Below are 26,185 nucleotides of genomic sequence, written 5' to 3' on the forward strand. Positions count from 1 at the left end.
TATATCTTTATGTACATATTCTTTATCCCCTTACACTGTGTATAAGACAGTAGTTTTGGAATTGTTAGTTAGATTACTTGTTGGTTATTACTGCATTGTCGGAACTAGAAGCACAAGCATTTCGCTACACCCGCATTAACATCTGCTAACCATGTGTATGTGACAAATTTGATTTGATTTCTGGCCATGTATAGCACATTGTAGAAAATTAAATGGCTGAGGGGCACACGTGAGATAGCCACAGATATTCCATGGATAAACTTTTATTACCATCAAAGTCATGAACTCAGTCAACGAGTACAGTACAGAGCTTACACATGAGAAACAGTCAGAACCTACAGGTGACCACTGGTCCTGATGAACATTACATCAAAAACAACAGGTACATCAGAAAGTGCATGGAGAAATGAACAGATGTGGAACAAAGCATTGCTTTAGATTGTGTAACAGTATTTATTTGTGGTCTTAAGAGGATGAATGACACAAAATGGTATATTCACACAACTTATTTCAGATATTCCTGTTAAGCTTTTCGTGGGAAATCTAATGTTTTGACAAAATAAAGACATTGTGTAATGCTATATCTCAATAATGTTTCTGAATATGCATATCAATCAATCAATACCTTTTCGTAGATAGAGATGTGAATAAACAATAGACTGGGGAGCAATAAGTTATCTCCCGATCCTTCAGAAAAGGAGCGAATTTAATTTGACTTTGTGCATTCTATTGAAAATAATTGCTCCAAATTGTCTTAAATACATATTCCATAAAACTTAGTCCCTTGAAAAGTAACCTGCAGAGGGACCCATAAAACACATGAATATACTGTGTATATTATAGCTACTGTGTACTGTTAATAAAACCACTGTCTAGCTGTGACAAGGAAGGATGAAGGCTGTGTGGAGGATGGCACTGTAAATACAGTACAGAAAGAGGGGACCAAGTCAAGCATGACTAATATGATCTAGACTCGGCCTTGTTTGACACTGGCCATGTGTTATTGACTGGCCATCTGGATAGGGTATCGACGGTTCTTACGGACTACAGGCTTTCAACGTACAGGTACGTACTGTACATGCACTCTATGGAGAACTGTACTCTATACAGGACACCAAGAGAATAATCACAGTTTCGGCAGCAAGTTGAATATTGCAAAATGTATGGCGATTCCAGAGAACTCTTGCATACCTTATTATCGACCATACTGAAGGGAGCCGGGCTATAAACCGAAAACGATTCTGATTCATATTATTGTTATGAATATCTTGAGAATAAGTAAACATATGAATAAATAGATAAATAAATACATATGTTTGTAAATATTAAAGATGTTTTAACACAATTGCTCTTAATTCTTCTGTTTCCTTTAAGCAACAAAAAAACGTGTCACAAAGCTGGTGGGGGGCAGAAATGCCTTTTACAGTGGTGCTTTTACACAGAAAAATGTATGTAATAGTTTTCCTTGTAGACTAAATTATAAATTATATTTCTTTATAAATACATCCACGTATTAAGGATGTATAAGAATGAATAAGTGGTGAATCAGAAACAGAATGTAAAACACATTTAAAGAAATAGAAAAAGTTAATCTAGTCACATAGGATGGATATGTTAGGACAGAGGCCAATTGTGAAATTCATAAAGAGCTACAAAATACCTTCATGTTTCCAGGTTAAAGGTCAGTAGCAGGATTAGTACGTTTTTCTTTTTAACCAAGTGCTTACAAATGTGAAATTAACAGCGAAAGTTAAGAATACATGCTGTTTTTGTTACTTCTACAAAGGTTTCTATATACAGAATCTTTACACTGACAGCCATGTGGTTCTTTCCTAAGCAGATGGGTGGTAATGGTGTGGATACTGACTTTCACTAACACTGGGCCTGCTGCATCCCCCAGTAAACCTACTTACTGCAGCACAAACAGAACTACTGATCAGTGTATACTAAAAATAACAAAGAGAGCAATGGTCACCCCCAAAAAATAAATATATTATTGTTTAGAGGGGGGTGTGAAGGAGGAGTTTTACAGATCATGATGTCAAATCAACACTACGAGAGCAAAGCCAAGCTGTTCATTACCTTATTGACTGCCATGATAATGGAGTGGAATAATATGAGAGTAGGACTGGGGGAAAAGTTCCCAAACATGTTTCATTAAGAGGAAATCAAAGCAGGTTTGGCATAATTACATTACACTTTCATTACAAAAGGCAAAAGTTCAGAGGAAAATATGTAGCTGTTAGCTATAACGTAAACCTCCTTTCCCGCAAAAAAACAACATAATATGGCATAATCTGGGCTGCATTAGACATAAAAAGCCCCTGTAAGGCCAGAGGGCAGTTTTAAAGAGACAAAATACATATAAAAATGTAGCCAGGTAAATTCAACACTCAGGAAAGATAGCATACAGGCTCTGTGAGATGTTACTAACGCTGCAAGTGAGAGATAAGCAGAGTCAGTGTCACCATGCTAGCAGCTAATGTACAGTGTGCAGGAAGGAGGATCTCTGGGAGTGAAGGTGGCATAGGAGGGCGGTGGCTGTCTAACCCTGCTCATCCCCAGCTTCAGCAGCCGGTTGGAGGGGAGTTGGAGCCTCTCCGTTACACCGCGACAAAAGATCAACCTCCTCTGGGGTGGCCTCCTCCTCAGGTGGAGCTGTGACTTCTGCTGCAGCCTGGGGAGTGACATCACATGACACGGCCTCCATTTCAGCAGGGGGCTCTGTGACAGCAGCAGGCTCCCCCTCAGGAGCTGCAGCAGCGGGGGCTGCAGAGGGGTCACTGGGAGCCTGGGGGTCTGCTGGAGCTGGGGCTGGTTCTCCTGCTGCAGGGCTGGTTGCTACTGCTGGGCCGGGAGTCCCCGAGTCAACACCTTTATCTGGCGCTCTCAGTCGCTTCATCATGGTAGTGACCCGCACTGCTTTCTGTGGGAGGCAGTCGCAGTACACACTCAACTCAAGAGGCCTAGTTACTATATATTTGATATATTTTACAGAATATGTTTCTAATTCAAAAGCCTTGCACTTTCACCAGTCACATATCCCATTTCAAATTCTCAAGGCCCATAAAACTTATATAAAAAATGTGTGATAGATAGTTTCCTTCAATCTCTCCTTCAGTGATGACAAAATAGAACTGATAAAGAGACTTACCTTCCACTTAGCTTTGGCAAAGTTCTTCTCTATCTGTGCACAGACATTATCCTTAATATTCTTATTTGAGGCTGCATTTCCAGAAATCCTGAGAAGATAAAGAGGGAAAAGGTAACTTCACTATAGGTTTCCACCCAACCTTTTTATGTGGGTATAGTACGTCGGATAAAAAATATCACGACAAGCCTGATGGAAACAGATCATTTGTTTCCAAATGTCGACAAAACAAAATACGCTAGACAAGGTGGGATCTTTATGTGTTGATACAATTAATTATGTGCAAAATGGCAGTAAAACCCATGATACCGAAGTAAACTTGGAGTCACGGGATGAAATGTTGTGTGGTCCTCCCACTACCACTCAGGAAAGCATCCAGATTAAATAAATTATGACAAACTTCACAGGGTGGTGAACGTGCACCGTGATGAACTTGATGCTCCTTTCCAATAAGGGTCTTATTCTGGTGACATCATGATCACTGCTTGACTGCCTTAATCTCACTATTCTCCATTAAAATCTCATCTTGTAAGTAGCATAGTACATTTTCTACTTAAAAATTTCACCGTTGGTTAGAGCCTGTAAGTAAGCATTTCACTGTAAGGTCTACTACACCTGTTGTATTCGGCGCACGTGACAAATAAACTTTGATTTGATACCCACACTGTATCTGCGAGCTGTTGGCTAGAGCAATTGTGCCAAGACCAGTAACCAGAGTGGGCACATTAGCTTTATAACAACTTTCAATGTGACAAAACTATTATTAGAGTTGAAAATGTGATGGAAATCCATGCAACTTGTCTTTTTTATTCCGTATATAGGAATTTAACTGCAAAAATAATTGTTATGCGCATTATGTCCTCATGCATAGCCTTTTATTTGCAACAAGTCAATTTGATGGAAACACATCTCTGGTGGGAGAAAAAAAATTATGCGCATTATTGAATATTTGCATGCAAATCTGAGGGAAACCAAGCTAGTGACAGCTCAGCAGATGTAGATGAGTATTACTAATGAAACAGCATCTATAACAACTATGAATCATCATGGCTCCAACCAACATAATGACATTGTCAAATTTGACTCCTGGTCATTTAAGAACACACTGTATCCTTATCATGAACACATCCTACTCTAAATTCATCTGGTTGTTATTCACTGTGGTCATTCAGTATATCTCCGTAGTACTGTGGCCATCTAGTATATCTCCGTAGTACTGTGGCCATCCAGTATATCTCCATAGTACTGTGGTCCTTCGGTATATCTCCGTAGTACTGTGGCCATCCAGTATATCTCCATAATACTGTGGCCATCCAGTATATCTCCATAGTACTGTGGTCATCCAGTATATTTCCATATTACTGTGGTCATCCAGTATATCTCCATAGTACTGTGGTCATCCAGTATATCTCCATAGTACTGTGGTCATCCAGTATATCTCCGTAGTACTGTGACCCTCCGGTATATCTCCATAGTACTGTGGTCATCCAGTATATCTCCATAGTACTGTGGTCATCCAGTATTTCTCCATAGTACTGTGGTCATCCAGTATATCTCCATAGTACTGTGGTAATCCAGTATATCTCCATAGTACTGTGGTCATCCGGTATATCTCCATAGTACTGTGGTCATCCAGTATATCTCCATAGTACTGTGGTCATCCAGTATATCTCCATAGTACTGTGGTCATCCGGTATATCACCATAGTACTGTGGCCATCCAGTATATCTCCATAGTACTGTGGTCCTTCGGTATATCTCCGTAGTACTGTGGCCATCCAGTATATCTCCGTAATACTGTGGCCATCCAGTATATCTCCATAGTACTGTGGTCATCCAGTATATTTCCATAGTACTGTGGTCATCCAGTATATCTCCATAGTACTGTGGTCATCCAGTATATTTCCATAGTACTGTGGTCATCCAGTATATCTCCATAGTACTGTGGTCATCCAGTATATCTCCATAGTACTGTGGTCATCCAGTATATCTCCATAGTCCTGTGGTCATCGGTATATCTCCATAGTACTGTGGTCATCAGTATATCTCCATCCATAGTACTGTCACGGCTGTGGAAAGAAGTGGACCAAAGTGCAGCGTGCTGAGCGTACATTTTATTTACCTTTTCATTTAAAATGTCGCCAACAAAACAACAAACGAAGAAACAACCATGAAGCGTACAGGGCTATAGTGCCACTAACAAAAGTCAACTACACACACTGAAAGGAGGGAAAAAGGGCTACCTATGTATGATTCCCAATCAGAGACAACGATAGACAGCTGTCCCTGATTGAGAACCATACTTGGCCAAAACATAGAAATAAAGAAACATAGAAAACAAAACATAGAATGCCCACCCCACATCACACCCTGACCTAACCAAATAGAGAAATAAAACGTCTCTAAGGTCACGGCGTGACAGTATCCCCCCCCCAAAGGTGCGGACTCCGGACGCAAAACCTGAACCTATAGGGGAGGGTCTGGGTGGGCATCTAACCACGGTGGCGGCTCTGGTGCGGGACGTAGACCCCGCTCCACCTCTGGCTCACCCCACTTTGGTGTCACCTCTGGTGCGGGGACCCTCATCGCCGACCCGGACTGGGGACCCTCGTTGCGGGCCCCGGACTGAGGACCCTCGCTGCTGGCTGGACTGGAGACCCTCTCTGTGGGCCCCGAACTGGGGACCCTCGTTGCGGGCACCGGACTGGGGACCCTCGTTGCGGCCCCGGACTGAGGACCCTGGCTGGGCACCCTCGTTGCGGGCCCCGGACTGGGAACCCTCGCTGGAGGCTCCGGACTGGAGGCCGTCTCTGGAGGCTCCAGACTGGAGGCCGTCGCTGGAGGCTCCGGACTGGAGGCCGTTGCTGGAAGCTCCGGACTGGAGGCCTTCGCTGGAGGCTCCGGACTGGAAACCGTCTCTGGAGGCTCCGGACTGGAGACCGTTGCTGGAGGCTCCGGACTGGAGGACGTCGCTGGAGGCTCCGGACTGGAGGACGTCGCTGGAGGCTCCGGACTGGAGGCCGTCGCTGGAGGCTCCGGTCTGGAGGCCGTCGTTGGAGGCTTCGTGCCATGACTCCTCACTGGAGGCTTCGTGCCATGGATCATCACTGGAGGCTTCTTGCCATGGATCATCACTGGAGGCTTTGTGCCATGGATCATCACTGGAGGCTTCTTGCCATGGATCATCACTGGAGGCTTCTTGCCATGGATCATCACTGGAGGCTTTGTGCCATGGATCATCACTGGAGGCTTTTTGCCATGGATCATCACTGGAGGCTTCGTGCCATGGATCATCACTGGAGGCTTCTTGCCATGGGTCATCACTGGAGGCTTCGTACCATAGATCATCACTGGGCTGGAGAGATACACAGGGGGCCTGGTCTTCTGTTATATCTCTAATAGTAGGCTACTGTGTTAATAATGTATATTTTCCATACCACTCATGGTTGATGGCCTCCTGAGCAGTCAGTCTCTGATCCTGGTCTACCTCCATCATACGGGTTACCAGGCCTTTTGCTGAAACAAAATAAAGCATAATCTCAACAAACAGCAGTTACTATTCCTGATGGAATCAGAGAACAAAGATGATATCCTCCCTTTTGAATTGCTGTTTACCCAGTAAACTGTCATTCACCCAGTCTCCTGTCACTTCATCTTAAATGTACCTGATTCTGAGATGTCGTCCCAGTATGGAGAGTCAAACTCATAGTCCCCAGCCAAGATCTTCCTGAACAGGTTCTTGTCGTGGTTTTCATAGTCGTCATCATCAGTTTCATCATAGAAAGGAGGGTTGCCTGAAAGCCTGAGGGCCACAAGACAAAAGAAGCTCGTTATGAGCTTGTATTGTCATACCATGTGCATAAATGTCATGTAAAGATATGATTTATTGCAATGGGTAATACCCTACAAATAATATTCCCTGACTAGTTTTGCACATAGCATGTGGATTACATTGATAGGCTCTTTCAGTAAAGTATTCCTGTTGCCCTTCTGTATAATTTCTAATCCCCAGTTCTCTGAGCAGACTCAGAGCCAACCCCTCTTGCAGTAGTACAGTATATGGGACCCTACAGTGGGGCAAAAAAGTATTTAGTCAGCCACCAATTGTGCAAGTTCTCCCACTTAAAAAGATGAGAGAGGCCTGTAATTTTCATCATAGGTACACTTCAACTATGACAGACAAAATGAGGAACAAAATGCAGAAAATCACATTGTAGGATTTTTTATGAATTTATTAGCAAATTATGGTGGAAAATAAGTATTTGGTCACCTACACACAAGCAAGATTTCTGGCTCTCACAGACCTGTAACTTCTTCTTTAAGAGGCTCCTCTGTCCTCCACTCGTTACCTGTATTAATGGCACCTGTTTGAACTTGTTATCAGTATAAAAGACACCTGTCCACAACCTCAAATAGTCACAATCCAAACTCCACTATGGCCAAGACCAAAGAGCTGTCAAAGGACACCAGAAGCAAAATTGTAGACCTGAACCAGTCTGGGAAGACTGAATCTGTAATAGGTAAGCAGCTTGGTTTGAAGAAATCAACTGTGGGAGCAATTATTAGGAAATGGAAGACATACAAGACCACTGATAATCTCCCTCGATATGGGGCTCCATGCAAGATCTCACCCCGTGGTATCAAAATGATCACAAGAACGGTGAGCAAAAATCCCAGAACCACACGGGGGGACCTAGTCAATGACCTGCAGAGAGCTGGGACCAAAGTAACAAAGCCTACCATCAGTAACACACTATGCCGCCAGGGACTCAAATCCTGCAGTGCCAGACGTGTCCCCCTGCTTAAGCCAGTACATGTCTAGGCCCGTCTGAAGTTTGCTAGAGAGCATTTGGATGATCCAGAAGAAGATTGGGAGAATTTCATGTGGTCAGGTGAAAGCAAAATATAACCTTTTGGTAAAAACTCAACTCGTCGTGTTTGGAGGACAAAGAATGCTGAGTTGCATCCAAAGAACACCATACCTACTGTGAAGCATGTGGGTGGAAACATCATGCTTTGGGGCTGCTTCTCTGCAAAGGGACCAGGACGACTGATCCGTGTAAAGGAAAGAATGAATGGGGCCATGTATCGTGAGATTTTGAGTGAAAACCTCCTTCCATCAGTAAGGGCATTGAAGATGAAACGTGGCAAGGTCTTTCAGCATGACAATGATCCCAAACACACCGCCCGGACAACAAAAGAGTGGCTTCGTAAGAAGCATTTCAAAGTCCTGAAGTGGCCTAGCCAGTCTCCAGATCTCAACCCCATAGAAAATCTTTGGAGGGAGTTGAAAGTCTGTGTTGCCCAGCAACAGCCCCAAAACATCACTGCTCTGGAGGAGATCTGCATGGAGGAATGGGCCAAAATACCTTGTGAAGACTTACAGAAAACATTTGACCTCTGTCATTGCCAACAAAGGGTATATAACAAAGTATTGAGATAAACTTTTGTTATTGACCAAATACTTATTTTCCACCATAATTTGCAAATAAATTCATTAAAAATCCTACAATGTGATTTTCTGGATTTTTTAAAAATTTTTGTCTATCATAGTTGAAGTGTACCTATGATGAAAATTACAGGCATCTCTCAACTTTTTAAGTGGGAGAACTTGCACAATTGGTGGCTGACTAAATACTTTTTTACCCCACTGTATGCCGATAATTAAACCACTCACAGGATGTACATGATGACACCCAGGGCCCAACAGTCCACTGGCATGCCGTATCTCTGTCTCCCAACCACCTCTGGTGCTGCAGGGACACAAACACAGTTAAGGGTTATTTATTGATGTTTCTCTCACAAATGCTTTTCTGCACTCCCATAAACTACTCCCCAAAACCAAATATCGAAGATACCCTGCTCCTTCCCCAGTCCTGACCCAGGTACTAATCCCTTCCCCAGTCCTTACCCAGGTACTAATCCCTTCCCTGCTCCTTCCTCAGTCCTTAACCAGGTACTAATCCCTCCCCCTCTCCTCCCCCAGTCCTTACCCAGGTACTAATCCCTTCCCCGCTCCTTCCCCAGTCCTTACCCAGGTACTAATCCCTTCCCTGCTCCTTCCTCAGTCCTTAACCAGGTACTAATCCCTCCCCCTCTCCTCCCCCAGTCCTTACCCAGGTACTAATCCCTTCCCCGCTCCTTCCCCAGTCCTTTCCCAGGTACTAATCCCTTCCCCTCTCCTTCCTCAGTCCTTACCCAGGTACTAATCCCTTCCCCTCTCCTCCCCAGTCCTTACCCAGGTACTAATCCCTCTCTCAATCCTTCCCCAGTCCTTACCCAAGTACTAATCCCTTCCCCAGTCCTTACCCAGGTACTAATCCCTTCCCCGCTCCTTCCCCAGTCCTTACCCAGGTACTAATCCCTTCCCCTCTCCTTCCTCAGTCCTTACCCAGGTACTAATCCCTTCCCCTCTCCTCCCCAGTCCTTACCCAGGTACTAATCCCTCTCTCAATCCTTCCCCAGTCCTTACCCAAGTACTAATCCCTTCCCCAGTCCTTACCCAGGTACTCTGGGGTTCCACAAGGGTCTTTGATGAGCCCGGTCTCCAGCTTGGCCAGGTGGAAGTCACTGATTACTATTTTGGAGTGCTTCAGGCGGTTAAAGTACACCAAGTTCTCCAGCTGAGAAAAGGAACAGGACGACAGCTAAAGTTTGCCAAAGTTTTACTAAAGTCATCTCATTCAATCGTATAGACTTAGAGAAGACTTCATCACTGTTTAAGGTAGATATTGAAGCAGTCAAACACTTCAGTGTCACACAAGTGCCTAAAAATGACAGTCCAATTTTTTTTGTTCAAACAAAGCAAGACCACTGAATCAATCTTATCAAGAATATTTTTGCATAATACATGTGCCTTTCAAAATGTATTTAAAAAAATGTCTCACCCATCTACACACAATACCCCATAATGAAAAAGTGAAAACATGTTTTTAGAAATGTTTACATAAGTATTTTCAACCCTGAGACAAGAATGTTATAATCACCTTTGGCAGTGATTACAGCTATTAGTCTTTCTGGGTATTTCTCTAAGAGCTTTGCACACCTGGATTGTACAATATTTGCCCATTAATCTTTTCAGAATTCTTCCAGCTCTGTAAAATTGGTTATTGCTAGACAACCATTGTTAAGTCTTGCCATAGATTTTCAAGCAGATTTAAGTCAAAACTGTAAGTCAGCCACTCAGGAACATTCCCAGTCTTCTTGTTAAGCATCTCCAGTGTAGATTTGGCCTTCTTATTTAGATTATTGTCTTGCTGAAATCTGAATTCATCTCCCAGTGTCTGTTGAAAAGCAGACTGAACCAAGTTTTCCTCTTGGATTTTGCATGTGCATAGCTCCATTCCGTTTATTTTTTATCGCAAAAAACTCCCCATCCTTTAACGATTCCAGGCATACCCATTACATGATGCAGCCACCACTATGCTTGAAGATAGTGGGACACAGTAATATGTTGTAATGGATTTGCCCCAAACATAACACTTTTTATTCAGGACAAAAGTTAATTGCTTTGCCACATTTTGTGCAGTATTACTTTAGTGCCCTGTTGCAAACAAGATGCATATTTTGGAATGTTTTTATTCTGTACAGGCTTCCTTCTTACTGTTTCAATAAGGTAAGTATTGTGGAGTAACTACAATGTTGTTGATCCATCCCCAGTTTTCTCTTATCACAGCCATTAAACTCTGTAACGGTTTTAAAGTCACCATTGGCCTCATGGTGAAATCCCTGACCAGTTTCCTTCCTCTCCGGCAACTGAGTTAGGAAGGACGCCTGTATCTTTGTAGTGACTGGGTGTATTGATACACCATCTAAAGTGTAAGTAGTAACTTCACCATGTTCAAAGGAATATTCATTGTCTTTTGTTTTACCCATCTACCTATAGGTGCCCTTTGTGAGGCATTGAAAAACCTCCATGGTCTTTGTGGTTGTTGAATCTGTGTTTGAAATGCTCTGCTCGACAGAGGGAGCTTACAAATAATTGTACATTTGGGGTACAGAAATGATGTAGTAATAAAAAAATAATGTTCAACAATATTATTGCCATAGATTGCGTCCATGCAACTTTTTATGTGACTTGTTAAGCACATTCTTACTCCTGAACTTACTTAGGATTGCCATAACAAAGGGGTTGAATATTTATTGACTCAATTCATTTCAGTGTTAGATTTTTAATTTGTTTGTAAAACTTTCTTAAAACATAATTCCACTTTGACATTACGGGGTATGTGTGTAGGCTAAAGGGAAATAAAAGTTATTTTAGTCCATGTTAAATTCAGGCTGTAACACAACAACATGTGGAAAATGTCAAGGGGTGTGCATACTTTCTGAAGGCACTGCATATAGTATATACAGTGAGCCTCAAAAATATTGGGACAGTGCATTTCTGTTTTTGTTGTTTTGGCTCTGTACTCCAGCACTTTCTATTTGAAATTATACAATGATTGTGAGGTTAAAGCGCAGACTGTCAGCTTTAATTTGAGAGTTTTTTCATCTATATTGGGAGAATCGTTTAGAAATTACAGCACCAAAAGTATTGGGACAAATTAATTTATGTGTATTAAAGTAGTAAAAAGTAAAGTATTTGATCCCATATTCATTTTGGTTGTTTCAAATCATTTTGTGCACAGTAGAAATGAATGATAAATAATGCATTGTGTCATTTTGGAGTAACTTGTATTGTAAATAAAAATATAATATGTTTCTAAACACTTCTACATTAATGTGGATGCTACCATAATTACAAATGATCCTGAATGAATCATGTTTAATGATGAGTGAGAAAGTTAGATGCACAAATATCACCCCCATTACAATAATGGTGAGAGGTTAGCATTTCTTGGGGTGTGATATTTGTGCTGGAGTACAGAGCCAAAACAACAATATGTATATATACAGTATATATATACTGTATATACTCCAACCTACAGTAATTCAACACGTCAATTACTTTTAAAGAACCTGTGGCATTTAAAAGAAGGACAACATTCAGGCATTTACATTATATTGGGGTCCTCCCCTTGACCATCAGAGGCCCCAGGGCTCAGTACCTTGAGGTTCCTGTGGACAATATTCAGGGAGTGAAGGTAGGCGACTGCCTCCAACACCTGACGGACCACATTACTGGTGTCGCGCTCGGAATAGTAGCCCTGGTCCAGGATCCAATCAAATACCTCTCTGCCTGTAGCACTGTGGGAAGAACATGAGCGGGATGAAGTATGGTGCAGATACTTTTCAAAAATACAACTGACACAGCCACACTTTGAACGTGTGAAAATATGGTTGAAAAATTGCATTACTATGCAATTACCATATAAATTACAGCCTCGCCAAGGGCGAAGACTTTAAGAGTCAACAAAATCGTGGAATCCACCAAACTTGCTGAATGTGATGATTTCATTCATTTCAACACTGGATTCTCCTCTGATCTCTGATAGTTTACCTTATGAGCAGAATTACAGACCCACAAATCAATGCAATCCTGGAGGAGATGAGTATCATATATTTAATGTATCTATGGTAATGCAATAAATCCCCAAGAACACAGACTGATGAGAATATGGAGCAACCAGAAATGAATAATATCTGAATACCAAATGAAGGCTGCAGAAGGGAAGTTCAGAGCTGTGCTCATATCTACATGGCCTCCGGCTACTACAGTTCATTCCCCATGAGTGCATAATCAACACAGACGCCTGCTGCTGCAAAGACAGGAGCGCAATCTCAACCAATCAGACGACTCAACTCACAGTTCAAGGAAGAGGAAATACTCTTTTCTGGTCTCATAGACCTCCACCAGCTGGAGAATATTGGGGTGCTTCACCCTGGATAGAGCAGGCAACAGGGGGAGAGAGGAGAGTCAAAAGGAGTGTGAGGGGTGGAGAGAGATGGAGGTGCCGTCATTGAAACACCTACAGTACAGTATATCAGTACATTAACACCAATGAATAACACGCTCCAACAGTCAGCCATGCCGAGAGGAACGGCAACCATGTGTAGGAAAAAATGCATCAGTAAACAATCAATTTAATTAAAAAAGGACTGGGAGATCTGCATGCTTAAACATCTTCTTAATGGAGGAAAAATGTATACCCATAAATAATGTACTGTGCTTTATGTATGAGTTGAATGTCTGTTTATGAGGGCATTACAGTACAAGTCAAAAGTTTAGACAAACCTACTCATTCAAGGGTTTTTCATTATTTGACTATTTTCTACATCGTAGAATAATAGTGAAGACATCAAAGCTATGAAATAACACACATGGAATCATGTAGTAATCAAAAAAGTATTAAAAGCATAAAAATATACTCCAAATGTTTAATTCCTCAATGTAGCCACCCTTTGCCTTGATGACAGCATTGCACAATCTTGGCATTCTCTCAACCAGCTTCACCTGGAATGCTTTCCCAATAATCTAAAAGGAGTTCCCACATATGCTAAGCACTTGTTGGCTGCTTTTTCTTCACTCTGCAGTGCAACTCATTGCAAAACATCTCAATTGGGTTGAGGTCGGGTGATTGTGGAGGCCAGGTCATCTGATCACTCTCCTTCTTGGTCAAATAGCCCTTACACAACCTGGAGGTGTGTTTTGGGTCATCGTCCTGTTAAAAAAAATAATTATAATCCCACTAAGTGCAAACCGGAAGGGATGACGTATCGCTGCAGAGCGCTGTGGTAGCAATACTGGTTAAGTGTGCCTTGAATTCAAAATAAATGCGTCTCACAAAGACATGGCGGTTGGAACCAAAAATCAATAGTTAATTGCTGATTTCTGAGGCTGGTAACTCTAATGAACTTATCTTCTGCCGCAGAGGTAACTCTGATTTTCCTTTCCTCTGGTGGTCCTCATGAGAGCCAGTTTCATCATAGCGCTTGATGGTTTTTTCGACTGCACTTAAAGAAACTTTAAAAGTTCTTGAAATTTTACAGCTTGACTGACCTTCATGTCTTAAAGTAATGATGGACTGTCATATCTCTTTGGTTAGTTGAGCTGTTCTTGACACAATATGGACATGGTCTTGTACCAAATCGGGCATTCTTCTGCATACCACCCCTACCTTGTCACAACACAACTGATCAAATGCATTAAGAAGGAAAGAAATTACACAAATACATTTTGAACAAGGCACACCTGTTAATTGAAATGCATTTCAGGTGACTACCTCATGAAGCTAGTTGAGAGAGGGTGGCTACTTTGAAGAATCTCAAAAATAAAATCTATTTTGATTTGTTTCACACTTTTTTGGTTAATTCATGATTCCATATGTGTTATTTCATAGTTTTTATATCTTAACTATTATTCTACAATATAAAAATACTCGTAAATCCAGAAAAACCCTGGAACGAGTAGGTGTGTTCAAACCTTTGACTTGTACTGTATGTGCAAGGACGACTATGTGGCAGAACAGTATAGAGTGCTTGACTATGACCATGATAACGACTGCACAAGCTAAGAAACTTCAAGGTGAGTTTTGTCAGTGAGGCGATGAACAATGCAGAGTGTAACACTTAAGATGTTAGACAACATGGAAACCATTGGCCGTATGTGGTAGGTGTGCTGCTGGCTTTCAACGGTGCTTCAGGGGAGTGGACCGACAGACTGGTATATTTTCCAGTCACTGAAAGTAATGGTCACCAACCACAAGAAAATAAATCAAATTCTCCTGTTCGAGAATTTGAAGAAAACAATTGAAATTGCAAGCTTTTGTGTATTGGGAGAAAAGACTCCACGGTATTAGATAACCCTTCAAGAAATGACACTTTCATCTTCCATTATGTACATTGGCTTTTTCATCTGTGTTCTTTGAGTTCCCTGCTGCCTGTAACAAATTGTTTGATAAGGCTCAGGTTATGCTAATGTTGGTTTTACTGGATAGGGATGTGATGAAAGAGAGGCTGCCACAGAATGATGAATAAGGAGCCTAATGGGAGAAAAATAGTTGGAGATAAACACCGTTGGAGAAAATAATGCTACCCAGTGTGATCATTCAGTGGGATGAAGTTTGCTTTCCTTTTTCATAAGAAATGCTACAGACATTTCTCTGTTCTTCCCTCTAATGGATGTCCACTGTGCGCATTCTGTCTTTCAGAAGATAAAGTGTATAGAAACGAAACATCGTATTCCTCATAGAGATTACACATTCACATAGCCTACAGGAATAGTACACCATCTGTTACAAAACTAAATAGAATAGTTTTGTGAATGCAGACACAAAATGACAGATGGCAGAGGTTAAAGTTGATAAAAGCAACTCACATCTTTAAAATGAGGATCTCATTTTTTGCAGCCTTCCGAACTTTCCTCCCATCCTTTTTCAAGAACTTTTTACAAGTAAACATTTTCAGTGTGTTTTTGTCCTTGGCCCTGAAGATCTCACAGAACTCCTCCCTGAAAAGGAAATGCACAAAATCACACATTTATAAACATCCAAAGTAAACGTAAATGGGTTTTTAAATGAGTAAAGCCTTGATTATGATTTTATCATTATGGCTATGGGAACAGCCTTCCTATACATTGTATACATCTATTTTGATTGATATTTTACTTAGTACATTTTCAAATAATCTGGTGCCATATCATACAAAGGAAAAACCCATACTAAAGGGTTGATGGTGGGGTTCCTGTATTTCCTGTTTGTTCAGTCTGGTGGACCACTAGCAGCATACTTACGATTTAACAATCTGTCCCAGGTCATATTTATCAGTCACCTCTAAGGGATTGTTGTAATCCTTCTTTTCCCTGAGCGTTAAACAGCCAAATGGCATGGCCACTCTTGCCCTGAGAGAGAGAGAGAGAGACCTGGAATCATGTAATGAATGTCACACACTATTTACCATGACTCTACATTATTACACACCACATCAAACAGCATCCCTAAAACATGAAACATGGCACCAGTGGCGAGAAAGAGGGACTGATAAACAGCCAACGCCAGCAGACAGTATGGTACGACTGTTGAGACGATTATTTCACTTGGCTCCTGTAACAAGCCTTTGATAATCTTATATTAACAAAACCACATTTTGATGAGCTGCAGAGCGTGATGCAAGGAGCTGCTAGGCGACTCATCTCTAAAAGCAGCAGGCAACTGACTGACAGGGGGGTCCAAATGCTAACGGAGGCTGAGCAGGAGAATAGAAACTAATGCATTGTGCTCCATCAGCGAGGCTGCCAGCCTGCCACGGCAACAAGTGAAGTATTTCCAATCAGGGAAGAGGAGCGACCGATTATGAGCAGAACACCAGAGGACACAGAAAAATGAAAGTGCTTTATGGTTCTGCATGACATGTATGGACCTAATCGCAGTGCTGCTTCTACTTCTCTAAGAGCACTGAGTGAAACTGGAGAACAACCCATCGAAATGTACTGTAGAGGAGTTTATGGACAGCTTAATTGGCATGTTATTTTGTTATTTTGGGGGGGGGGTATTGTATCGTCTCTTAATAAAGACAGGCCCTAGAGTTGTTTTGGAAGTCTGTTTTGGAAGTCATGAAAAGAAAGGAGTGTATTGACAAATGTTTGATTTAGGAGAGAGAATCTATCTGGATAAGTGAATGAGTTAATATACCTACTCATTCAAGGGTTATTCTTAATGTTTTACTATTTTCTACATGGTAGAATAATAGTGTAGACATCAAAACTATGAAATAACACATGGAATCATGAATTAACCAAAAAAGTGTTAAACAAATCAAAATAGATTTTATATTTGAGATTCTTCAAAGTAGCCATGTGTCATGTAGCGCAGGCGAGGAGAGAGTTTGTGTCGTGTAGTGCAGGCGAGACAAAGCATTCACCTTTCCCTGATCCCTCCCTCCAATAGACAATGCAGCTTGGGAAAGAAATAGACTCCTGCTAGAGCATCATTCAAATTAAAGCAGAGCTGGTCTGGCAAGCCTCGCCATTAACAAACTCATCAGGAAAAAAATGATTTTACTAATGCACATACAAGACAATAAAAATACAATTGTCTTTCCCCAAGTGGCTATAACACAGACAGACAGACAGACAGACAGACAGACAGACAGACAGACAGACAGACAGACAGACAGACAGACAGACAGACAGACAGACAGACAGACAGACAGACAGATATAAAAGCCTTGTTATGGTTCTCTTTTTTAAAGCCCTGATGAGTTCTATCGGATGCTGCCAGGGTAAAATGAATGTCCACTAAAGTAACAGATCTAAGCAAACAAACATGTATCCTAAAAGTGGAAGTGATTACAGATTAGGGCGATTGCAACATTACGGACTTTACACTTGCATGTAAAATCACAACTTTAATGTCTCACAGAATGGACAAACAAAATATAAATTAAACTTTTGATGTGTGTGTCTACAGTACTCATTAGGGGGAGTGTATCCCCCCATAAATCAGACTTGTTGGAGAAATTTAGCAAATAAGAAGTGTTATGATGTTACATGAACTGGACAAGCTTTTTGGGGAGACTGAACATATTAGCAAAAGTTTGAGTTTGTAAGTCATAAGTCAAAATATGCATTGTCATTTCAAAGGAAAGGCTTAGCTGAACAGAAAAATTATCATTTTGAAAAGATTGTCTTTTCCATTATTACTGTAGAGGGGAAAAACATCTGTTATGGATGTTACACACTCCATTATGGATGTTACAGAGTCTGAAAAAGACATTCAAATCTGAAAGATGTCTTGATCAAATTCATAACACATCTGTTGTCTTTTAGAATGTTTTTAAAATGTCAGCAAAAGGCATAGTACCTTAGGATTGGATAATTGCAGGTAGCCTGCATAGTATACAAGTCCAGGAACCACACCCTTTATATTCACTGAGTGTACAAAACATTATGAACACCTGCTCTTTCCATGACATAGACTGACTAGGTGAATCCAGGTGAAAGCTTTGATCCATTATTGATGTCAATTGTTCAATCCACTTCAATCAGTGTCAATGAAGGGGAGGAGACAGGTTAATGAAGGATTTGTAAGCCTTGAGACAATTGAAACCTGGATTGTGTATGTGTGCCATTCAGAGGGTGAATGGGTAAGAACCGGAAGCGTTGTGTTATGAGTTCACCCTGCTATCATCCAGAAAGCGAGGTGCATCAAAGCAGGGAAAAGCAGGGACCGAGAGACTGAAAAACAGCGTCTATCTCAAGGCCATCAGACCACCACTAACATTGAGTGGCTGCTGCCAACACACTGACTCAACTCCAGCCACTTTAATAATGGGAATTGATGGAAATTGATGTAAAATATATCACTAGCCACTTTAAACAATGCTACTTAATATAATGTTTACATACCCTACATTATTCATCTCATATGTATATGTATATAATGTGCTCTATATAATCTACTGCATATTTATGTAATACATGTATCACTAGCCACTTTAAACTATGCCACTTTGCTTACATACCCTACATTACTCATCTCATATGTATATACTGTACTCGATACCATCTACTGCATCTTGCCTATGCCGTTCTGTACCATCACTCATTCATATATCTTTATGTACATATTCTTTATCCCCCTAGACTTGTGTGTATAAGGTAGTAGTTTTGGAATTGTTAGGTTAGATTACTCGTTGGTTATTACTGCATTGTCAGAACTAGAAGTACAAGCATTTCGCTACACTCACATTAACATCTGCTAACCATGTTTATGTGACAAATAAATTTGATTTGATAAGACAAAATATTATATTATAATATAAGTGCCCTGAACGAGGTATGGTAGAAGGTGCCAGATGCACCGGTTTGTGTCAAGAACTGCTACGCTGCTTTTCATGCTCAACAGTTTCCCGTGTGTATCAAGAATGGTCCACCACCCAAAGGACATGCAGCCAATATTGGTGCAACTCAATATTAGGAAGGTTTTCGTAATGTTTTGTACACTCTGTGTATGTAAAAATGTACCTTTACCAATTGAATTAAGACACGAATATAAAACTTTTTTTGCACAACAATTTTTCTGAAATATTGTACAACATATGCAAATGTACGTATACTACATGTGCGTATACTAGCAAACTATTTTTCTGGACACTGGATAAGGTCCGAATATTCTGGGGGACTTTCAATTGAAAAATACACTATAGGACTAATCACAGATTATTGAAAAACACATCTCATCTTCCTATCCAGAAATCAGTACTGTCATGTATGAGAAATGCCGTTCGGCATATACTGTATATTCCAAGAGAATCTTAGCTAAAACACATAATTTTCAAGATATCAACAATGAATTGCTTCAGTAAAAGTCTGAAGAACACATCCCAGAAAATCACACAAATGGTGGTGAATAAACAAGCTTCTGAAGCCAAGATATTATACATCAATATCCATCACATCCACAAGCGTTACGGATATCATAATGCTGAAAAAGGATACTGACAATGAAAGTAACAAAACCAATTATATACCATATAAAACCTTGATGAAAGTGAATGTTTTATAACAACTTTTGCCCCCCAAAATACGTTATGGATGATACATTACCTGTCCCAGTCCTTATCTTTACAAGACTGTAGAACACGCAAACAAAACTCAAGACAATTCAATTTGGTCTGTATTGCTACCCTGTAATCTCATCTTCATAGGTAACACTGGGGGACAGCTGTGAGTGGAAAAAAAGCTATGTGAGCCCTTTCTAAAAGACATGAAATATGATTGACTGAAAACCCTTTTTTGAGACTTGGCCATCTAACCTTTATTGGTCAAAATTCCTGCAATTTCCTATTTAAACTTTTCATACAAAGCCTGACCTCCAACATATAGACTTTAAGGATAATTATGTACATGGTTTCAGACTCACTTTACTTGTGCATGCTCAGGTTGACTTACACAGAACTGCCGATTAGCTTTCTACTCTGGATGTCCATCACTGGATGTCCATCACTCATTTTGTGTAATATGTTACGAATTACAATTCATACTCTATCTTATAAATGTGAAAACATACAATATTTTACTAATTTGCAAAATGTACTGTATGTTACGAATTTGCCAAATGTATGATATGTTACGAATTCTAGCTCGGTGGTTAACATTAGCTAGCTGGCTAATGTTAGCTAGGCTAGGAGAAGGGTTAGCTAACATGCTAAGTAGTTGCAAAGTAGTAAGTAGTTGAAAAGTTGCTTATTGGCTAAAATTCTAAAGTTGTCTGTGATGAGAATCAAACTTGCAACCTTTGGGTTGCTAGACGTTTGCGTTATACGCCCACCCATCCACCCTGACCAACCACCCTACTTTTGTTTTTGTCTTAAGTAACCATCTGTCTTACAGTACATAAACATACCAAATGTAACATATCATACTAATCTGAGTGTCCCTGATATACTTTTACTATGTAACGTTTAGTCTATGAGACCAGGCTTGCAGAGGAAACACAGCTCTCTGATGATGGGGTTGGTTAGACTAGAGGCCTATTAGAAGAAACATCCTCTCACTGTCAACTGCGTTTAATATCAGCAAACTTCACATGTGTAAATATTTGAATTAACATAACAAGGTTCAACAACTGAGACATAAACTGAACAAGTTCCACAGACATGTGATGAACAGAAATGGAATAATGTGTCCCTGAACAAGGGGAGGATCAAAATCAAAAGTAACAGTCAGTATCTGGTGTTAAGTACTGCAGTGCATCTCATCCTGATGGAATGCACCAGATTTGCCATTTCTTGATGTGAGATGTTACCCCACTCTTACACCAAGGCACCTGCAAGTTCCCAGACATTTCTGGGGGGAATGGCCCTAGCACTCACCCTCCGATCCAACAGGTCCCAGCCGTTCTCAATTGGATTGAGATCTGGGCTCTTCGCTGGCCATGGCAGAACGCAGACATTCCTGTCTTGCAGGACATCACGCACAGAATTAGCAGGATGGCTGTTGGCATTGTCATGCTGGATGGTCATGTCAGGATGAGCCTGCGGGAAGGTTACCACATGAGGGAGGGGGATGTCTTCCCTGTAACGCACAGCGTTGAGATTGCCTGCAATGACAACAAGCTCAGTCCGATGATGCTGTGACACAACACGCCACCTAACCATGACGCACCCTCCACCTCCAAATCGATCCCACTCCAGAGTATGGTGTACTCTGGCCTCGGTGTAACGCTCATTTCTTCGACGATAAACGTGAATCCAACCATCACCCCTGGTGAGACAAAACTGCGACTCGTCAGTGAAGAGCACTTTTTGCCAGTCCTGCCTGATCCAGCGACGGTAGGTTTGTGCCCATAGGCAACGTTGTTGCCGGTGATGTCTGGTGAGGACCTGCCTTACAACAGGCCTACAACCCCTCAGTCCAACCTCTCTCAGCCTATTGCGGACAGTCTGAGCACTGATGGAGGGATTGTGCGTTCCTGGTGTAACTCTGGCAGTTGTTGTTGTCATCCTGTACCTGTCCCGCAGGTGTGATGTTCGGATGTACCGATCCTGTGCAGGTGTTGTTACACGTGGTCTGCCACTGCGAAGATGATCAGCTGTCCGTCCTGTCTCCCTGTAACGCTGTCTTAGGCGTCTCACAGTACAGACATTGTAATTTATTGTCCTGGCCACATTTGCAGTCCTCATGCCTCCTTGCAGCATGCCTAAGGCACGTTCATGCAGATTAGCAGGGACCCTTTCTTTTCGTGTTTTTCAGAGTCAGTAGAAAGGCCTCTTTAGTGTCCTAAGTTTTCATAACAGTGACCTTAATTGCCTACCATCTGTAAGCTGTTAGTGTCTTAACGACCGTTCCACAGGTGCATGTTCATTAATAGTTTATGGTTCATTGAACATGCATGGGAAACATTATTTAAACCCTTTACAATGAAGATCTGTGAAGTTATTTGGATTTTTACAAATTATATTTGAAGGACAGGGACCTGAGGAAGGGATGTTTCTTTTTAGCTGAGTTTGGTACTTATTCTTAGATTCCCTGAAAAAAAAGGCTAAGAATTAACTTAAAGTACACACTTCAAACTACTTATCGCATATAATTGACTCATTCACTTAGAGACAAGGCAGTGATATCAAGTATGCAATGACACAGTGTAATCACCATCCGCATATGTCGAGCAGTATCATCCTGTGTTTCTACTGTAATCTTCCAATGGGGTGAAGAGATTGTGTGAAATGCTTTACAGCATTCGGCAGTGTGACACTCACACAGCCAGTAGCCCTGCCGGGGGCGGCCTTCTATATCACTGATGATTTTCTGCAGACACAGCAATGAATTATGAGAAGGAAAATGGATAAGGACAAAGAGCCAGGATTGTTAGAAGCAGCATACTTTTTCCAATGAGGCAAGGTGATGAGCAAATTAAATTTCTCTCATGTCCATTGAAATTGATGTGAAACTCCCTTACCTCTTGTGTTGGGATAAAACTGGGATTAAGTTAAACACACCGATTAAACACTGCAGTAAAGGGGATTATTTTACCTGACGGTATGACGAATGCAATGGGAAAATGAGTGGTATCTGTCTGGGTTGGTAAGCTTTACCTACAGAAGAGAACTGTCATCCTGCCTAATCCCACCATGAAATGTCTCTGCTGAGACTTTGTTGTTTACTTTTCTTTCTTTCTCACTCTTTTTCTCGATATCATTTCTCTATGTCTCTAATTCTATATCTCTCTCTAATGCAATGGAGGAAGTGTGTGCAAGTGTTGCATTGCTGTCTGAATGCCCTCGCTCTCTTTTTTTCTCCCTCTATACCTCTTTCTTGCACCATTCCAAAATAAACATCCCTAACATTAATTTCGTCCTGACTTCTGGGGATTGCTGCAGAGGTAGGATGGCTATGAATGTGTCTCTCCCACCCTGCAGTTAAGTGACTATGATATGGTCAATATGGAGGGGCAGGAAGACAACTGTATTGCCTGAGGAAAGACTGGTGTCAGAAGGATGCTGATGTTCTAATGTTTGCCTTTTACTTCTTGCACTCCGATGAGAGAGAGGATCACTGAAAATAAAGGCTTTGAGGACATGTTATTACACCATTTCACTCAACCTAACCAAGACTTCAAAATATATGCTGTGCTGTTGAAGGTGACTTTGAAGAGGGATTGTTATAGTGAGCAAACCTGACTTGTTTGTTCTAGTACTAGCAACTTGAAACACAAAGAAGATGGCAGAAAACATGCAAACAGGCAATAAGTACAGAGGAGTCTAGAGAAAATTGAGATGTTACTGTATTGGCTTTTGGATTAACGAGCAACGTGTGATAATTGCAGGAAAATTGCCACTGTGGAGACAGGCTGGAGAATGGTGTGTTGTTTTCTCAGTGCGAGGCTAGGCAGTATGGAGGAGAGGACCAGTCTAAGGGCTGTTTGGCTGGTTAAGTGTGGGCTGAATGTCAGTGCTGTCAGAGGCAAAGCAGACCCAGCCAAAGGTCGCCCCCGGGAAACACTTTGAAATGAAATGCTGCAACTAGCCATTAAGAAGTAAACAAAAAGGGCATAATATTTTAAGACTCACATTTAAGGCATATTCTGGATTGACTCTTTATACTCCCTGAGATGTTTTGTGTGATTGGTTGCATTCCTTGTGGCTTGAGCAAGGCAGTTAACCCACTGTTCTCCAGGCCCCGAGGGGTTGGGTTAAATGCGGAAGACACATTTTAGTTGAATGCATTCATTTGTACAACTGACGAGGTATCCATCTGTCCTTTTCCCTTTCTCTTGAATTGCTACTAGCAAGAGTATGGCGACAAAACAACCAATTACAGAACTGTACACAATGTGGACAACATCCATACAGTACACTCTTTCAATACAGTATTATACTATTTCCATAGCCTATTTCTCTAACCATGTGTAACATATGAGGTAGGGGCCTCACCCACCTTCCCTGCAACCTTACTGAGGAAGAGAAAATCAGAACAGCAGGGGTTTCTTAATTAAATACCTTTAAATTCCTATCAGATTAAATGAAAGTTGCCCAGATGTGATAACAGATGTGATAACACCAATGAACATGTTAAATCTAATGTATGTTTACAAAAGGCAATAAAAAAGTGAATTATTGCATTTGCAGCCATTAGGCTGTGAAGAGTAAAAACGCCTTGCATGCAGATATGCTAATGAACGTTTCCCAGCAAGGTTGTATAGCAGTAAAAAGTCCCATTAACGTCAAGGCTGTCTCCGATTCAAAGTGAACCTTTATGGATGAAAGGAGTAGAACAGAGGGCCAAAATAATTAATTAGAACTCAGCTTGTGTACAGTACAGTAGATGAGATATTGTGATTTTATAAATCAAGGTCTAGATACAGTGCCTGGCATCCACTTCCCCATCGACAGAGGTCATTAGTCCAAATCTATCATGTAATTGTTCGCAAAATATTTTTTAATGAAATTGAATATAACTAGAAAGAACACAAGGAAAGTAGTAAACTTTGAAGCCTTTATATGGGTAAGGGAGGAAACAAGCCCTTATATACTGTAGCTCAGTTGGTAGAGCATGGCGCTTGTAACGCCAGGGTAGTGGGTTCGATTCCCGGGACCACCCATACGTAGAATGTATGCACACATGACTGTAAGTCGCTTTGGATAAAAGCGTCTGCTAAATGGCATATATTATTACAGTGGGGTCCAACATTTTTGACACCCCTGACAGAGTTGAGTAAAAACTGTATTAAGTAAATAATAAGTACTAATCTACAGTACATTATGCTCCCCCAAAAAATGGAAATGATTTTATACTAAAACAATTGCTCAGAGAAATAGATTTAATTTAACAAGTAATACTTTCTTTCTCAAAACGTTAGCGGTCAAAATAATTAACACCCCTGTTTTCAATACCTTTCAATACCTCATCTTGCAAGAATAACGGCAATGAGCTTTTTTCTAAAATGTTTTATGAGTTGGAGAACATATTGGGGGGAATCCTTCCAGTTCCTTGATATTCTTCATCTGTGCTTATGGGCTGTCCTCTTCAATTCAAACCACATGTTTTAATGGGTTTCAAGTCTGGAGACTGAGATGCCCTTATGAAAAATATTGCAGTCAGAGTGCAGTATATCTGCAGTACACTGCAGTTTAACTATAGTGAGTACAGTATAAATACAGTATGCTGCAAATACTGCGTCCAAAATAACATATATTTTTTGCTGCAGTCATTTTGCAGTGTAACCCTTGAAAACAGGGATGTTAATCAAGTGCAGTATACAGTGCATTCGGAAAGTATTCAGACCACTTCCCTTTTTCTACATTTTATTACGTTACCGCCTTATTCTAAAATGGATTAAATAAAAAAAAGTATTCTACCCCATAATGACAAAGCGAAAACAGGTTTTTAGAAAAGTTTGCTAATTTGTTAATTATAAAAAAACATAAATACAATTTTTTACATAAGTACTCAGACCCTTTGCTATGAGACTCGAATTTGAGATCAGGTGCATCCTGTTTGCTTAATTGGAGTCCACCTGTGGTAAATTCAATTGATTGGACAATATTTGGAAAGGCACACACCTGTCTATATAAGTTCCCACAGATGACAGTGCATGTCAGAGCAAAAACCAAGCCATGAGGTTGAAGGACTCTTCCTAGAGCTGTCCGCCTGGCCAAATTGAGCAATTGGGGGATAAGGGCCTTAGTCAAGGAAGTGACCAAGAATCTGATGGTCACTCTGACAGAGCTCCTCTGTGGAGATGGGGGAACCTTCCAGAAGAACAATCATAGAGCTCTTTGGCAACACACACCAGTGGTGGGTTTGGCATTGAAGAACCCCATACCTACTGTATAATATGGTGGAAAACCTGTGGTTTGAAATGAAGAGGGCAGTCCATAAGCGGAGATGAAGGGTATCAAGTATCTGGAAGGATTTTGTATGGACAAATGGTCTAAGATCCCTCCCAATGTGTTCTCCAACTCATTAAACATTTTAGAAAAAGGCTCAGTGTCGTTATCCTCGCAAGGTGAGATACTGAAAGGTGTCTTCCTCTGGTGGTCAAACTAGCACTAACTTGCATTAATGGCAACAATGGCTGACACTTAAATAACGTGCCATAGAATTCTGCGGCAGCCCACCAGGTGTGCTGCAGTACGAAGCAACTTTTACAGG

At 41.1% G+C, this 26,185-nt stretch overlaps 1 protein-coding gene across 1 annotated transcript in view; it reads right to left on the bottom strand.

Moving 5' to 3' along the window:
* Window positions 1–218: 218 nt before the first annotated feature.
* The window catches only part of LOC118388352 (caM kinase-like vesicle-associated protein), a 91,020-nt gene continuing 65,053 nt past the window's right edge, over window positions 219–26,185 (bottom strand). The window contains exons 2-11 of the mRNA XM_052526663.1: window positions 15,824–15,931; window positions 15,410–15,541; window positions 12,900–12,974; window positions 12,201–12,339; window positions 9,653–9,773; window positions 8,828–8,903; window positions 6,816–6,952; window positions 6,588–6,666; window positions 3,155–3,242; window positions 219–2,926 (exon numbers count right to left, since the gene is read on the bottom strand). Coding sequence (XP_052382623.1) covers window positions 2,546–2,926; window positions 3,155–3,242; window positions 6,588–6,666; window positions 6,816–6,952; window positions 8,828–8,903; window positions 9,653–9,773; window positions 12,201–12,339; window positions 12,900–12,974; window positions 15,410–15,541; window positions 15,824–15,918 — 1,323 coding nt within the window. The 5' untranslated portion in view covers window positions 15,919–15,931 and the 3' untranslated portion in view covers window positions 219–2,545. The remainder of the gene's footprint in view (window positions 2,927–3,154; window positions 3,243–6,587; window positions 6,667–6,815; window positions 6,953–8,827; window positions 8,904–9,652; window positions 9,774–12,200; window positions 12,340–12,899; window positions 12,975–15,409; window positions 15,542–15,823; window positions 15,932–26,185) is intronic.

Source organism: Oncorhynchus keta, chromosome 10, assembly GCF_023373465.1.
Source record: "Oncorhynchus keta strain PuntledgeMale-10-30-2019 chromosome 10, Oket_V2, whole genome shotgun sequence".
In the NCBI taxonomy this organism is placed as follows: Eukaryota; Metazoa; Chordata; class Actinopteri; order Salmoniformes; family Salmonidae; genus Oncorhynchus; species Oncorhynchus keta.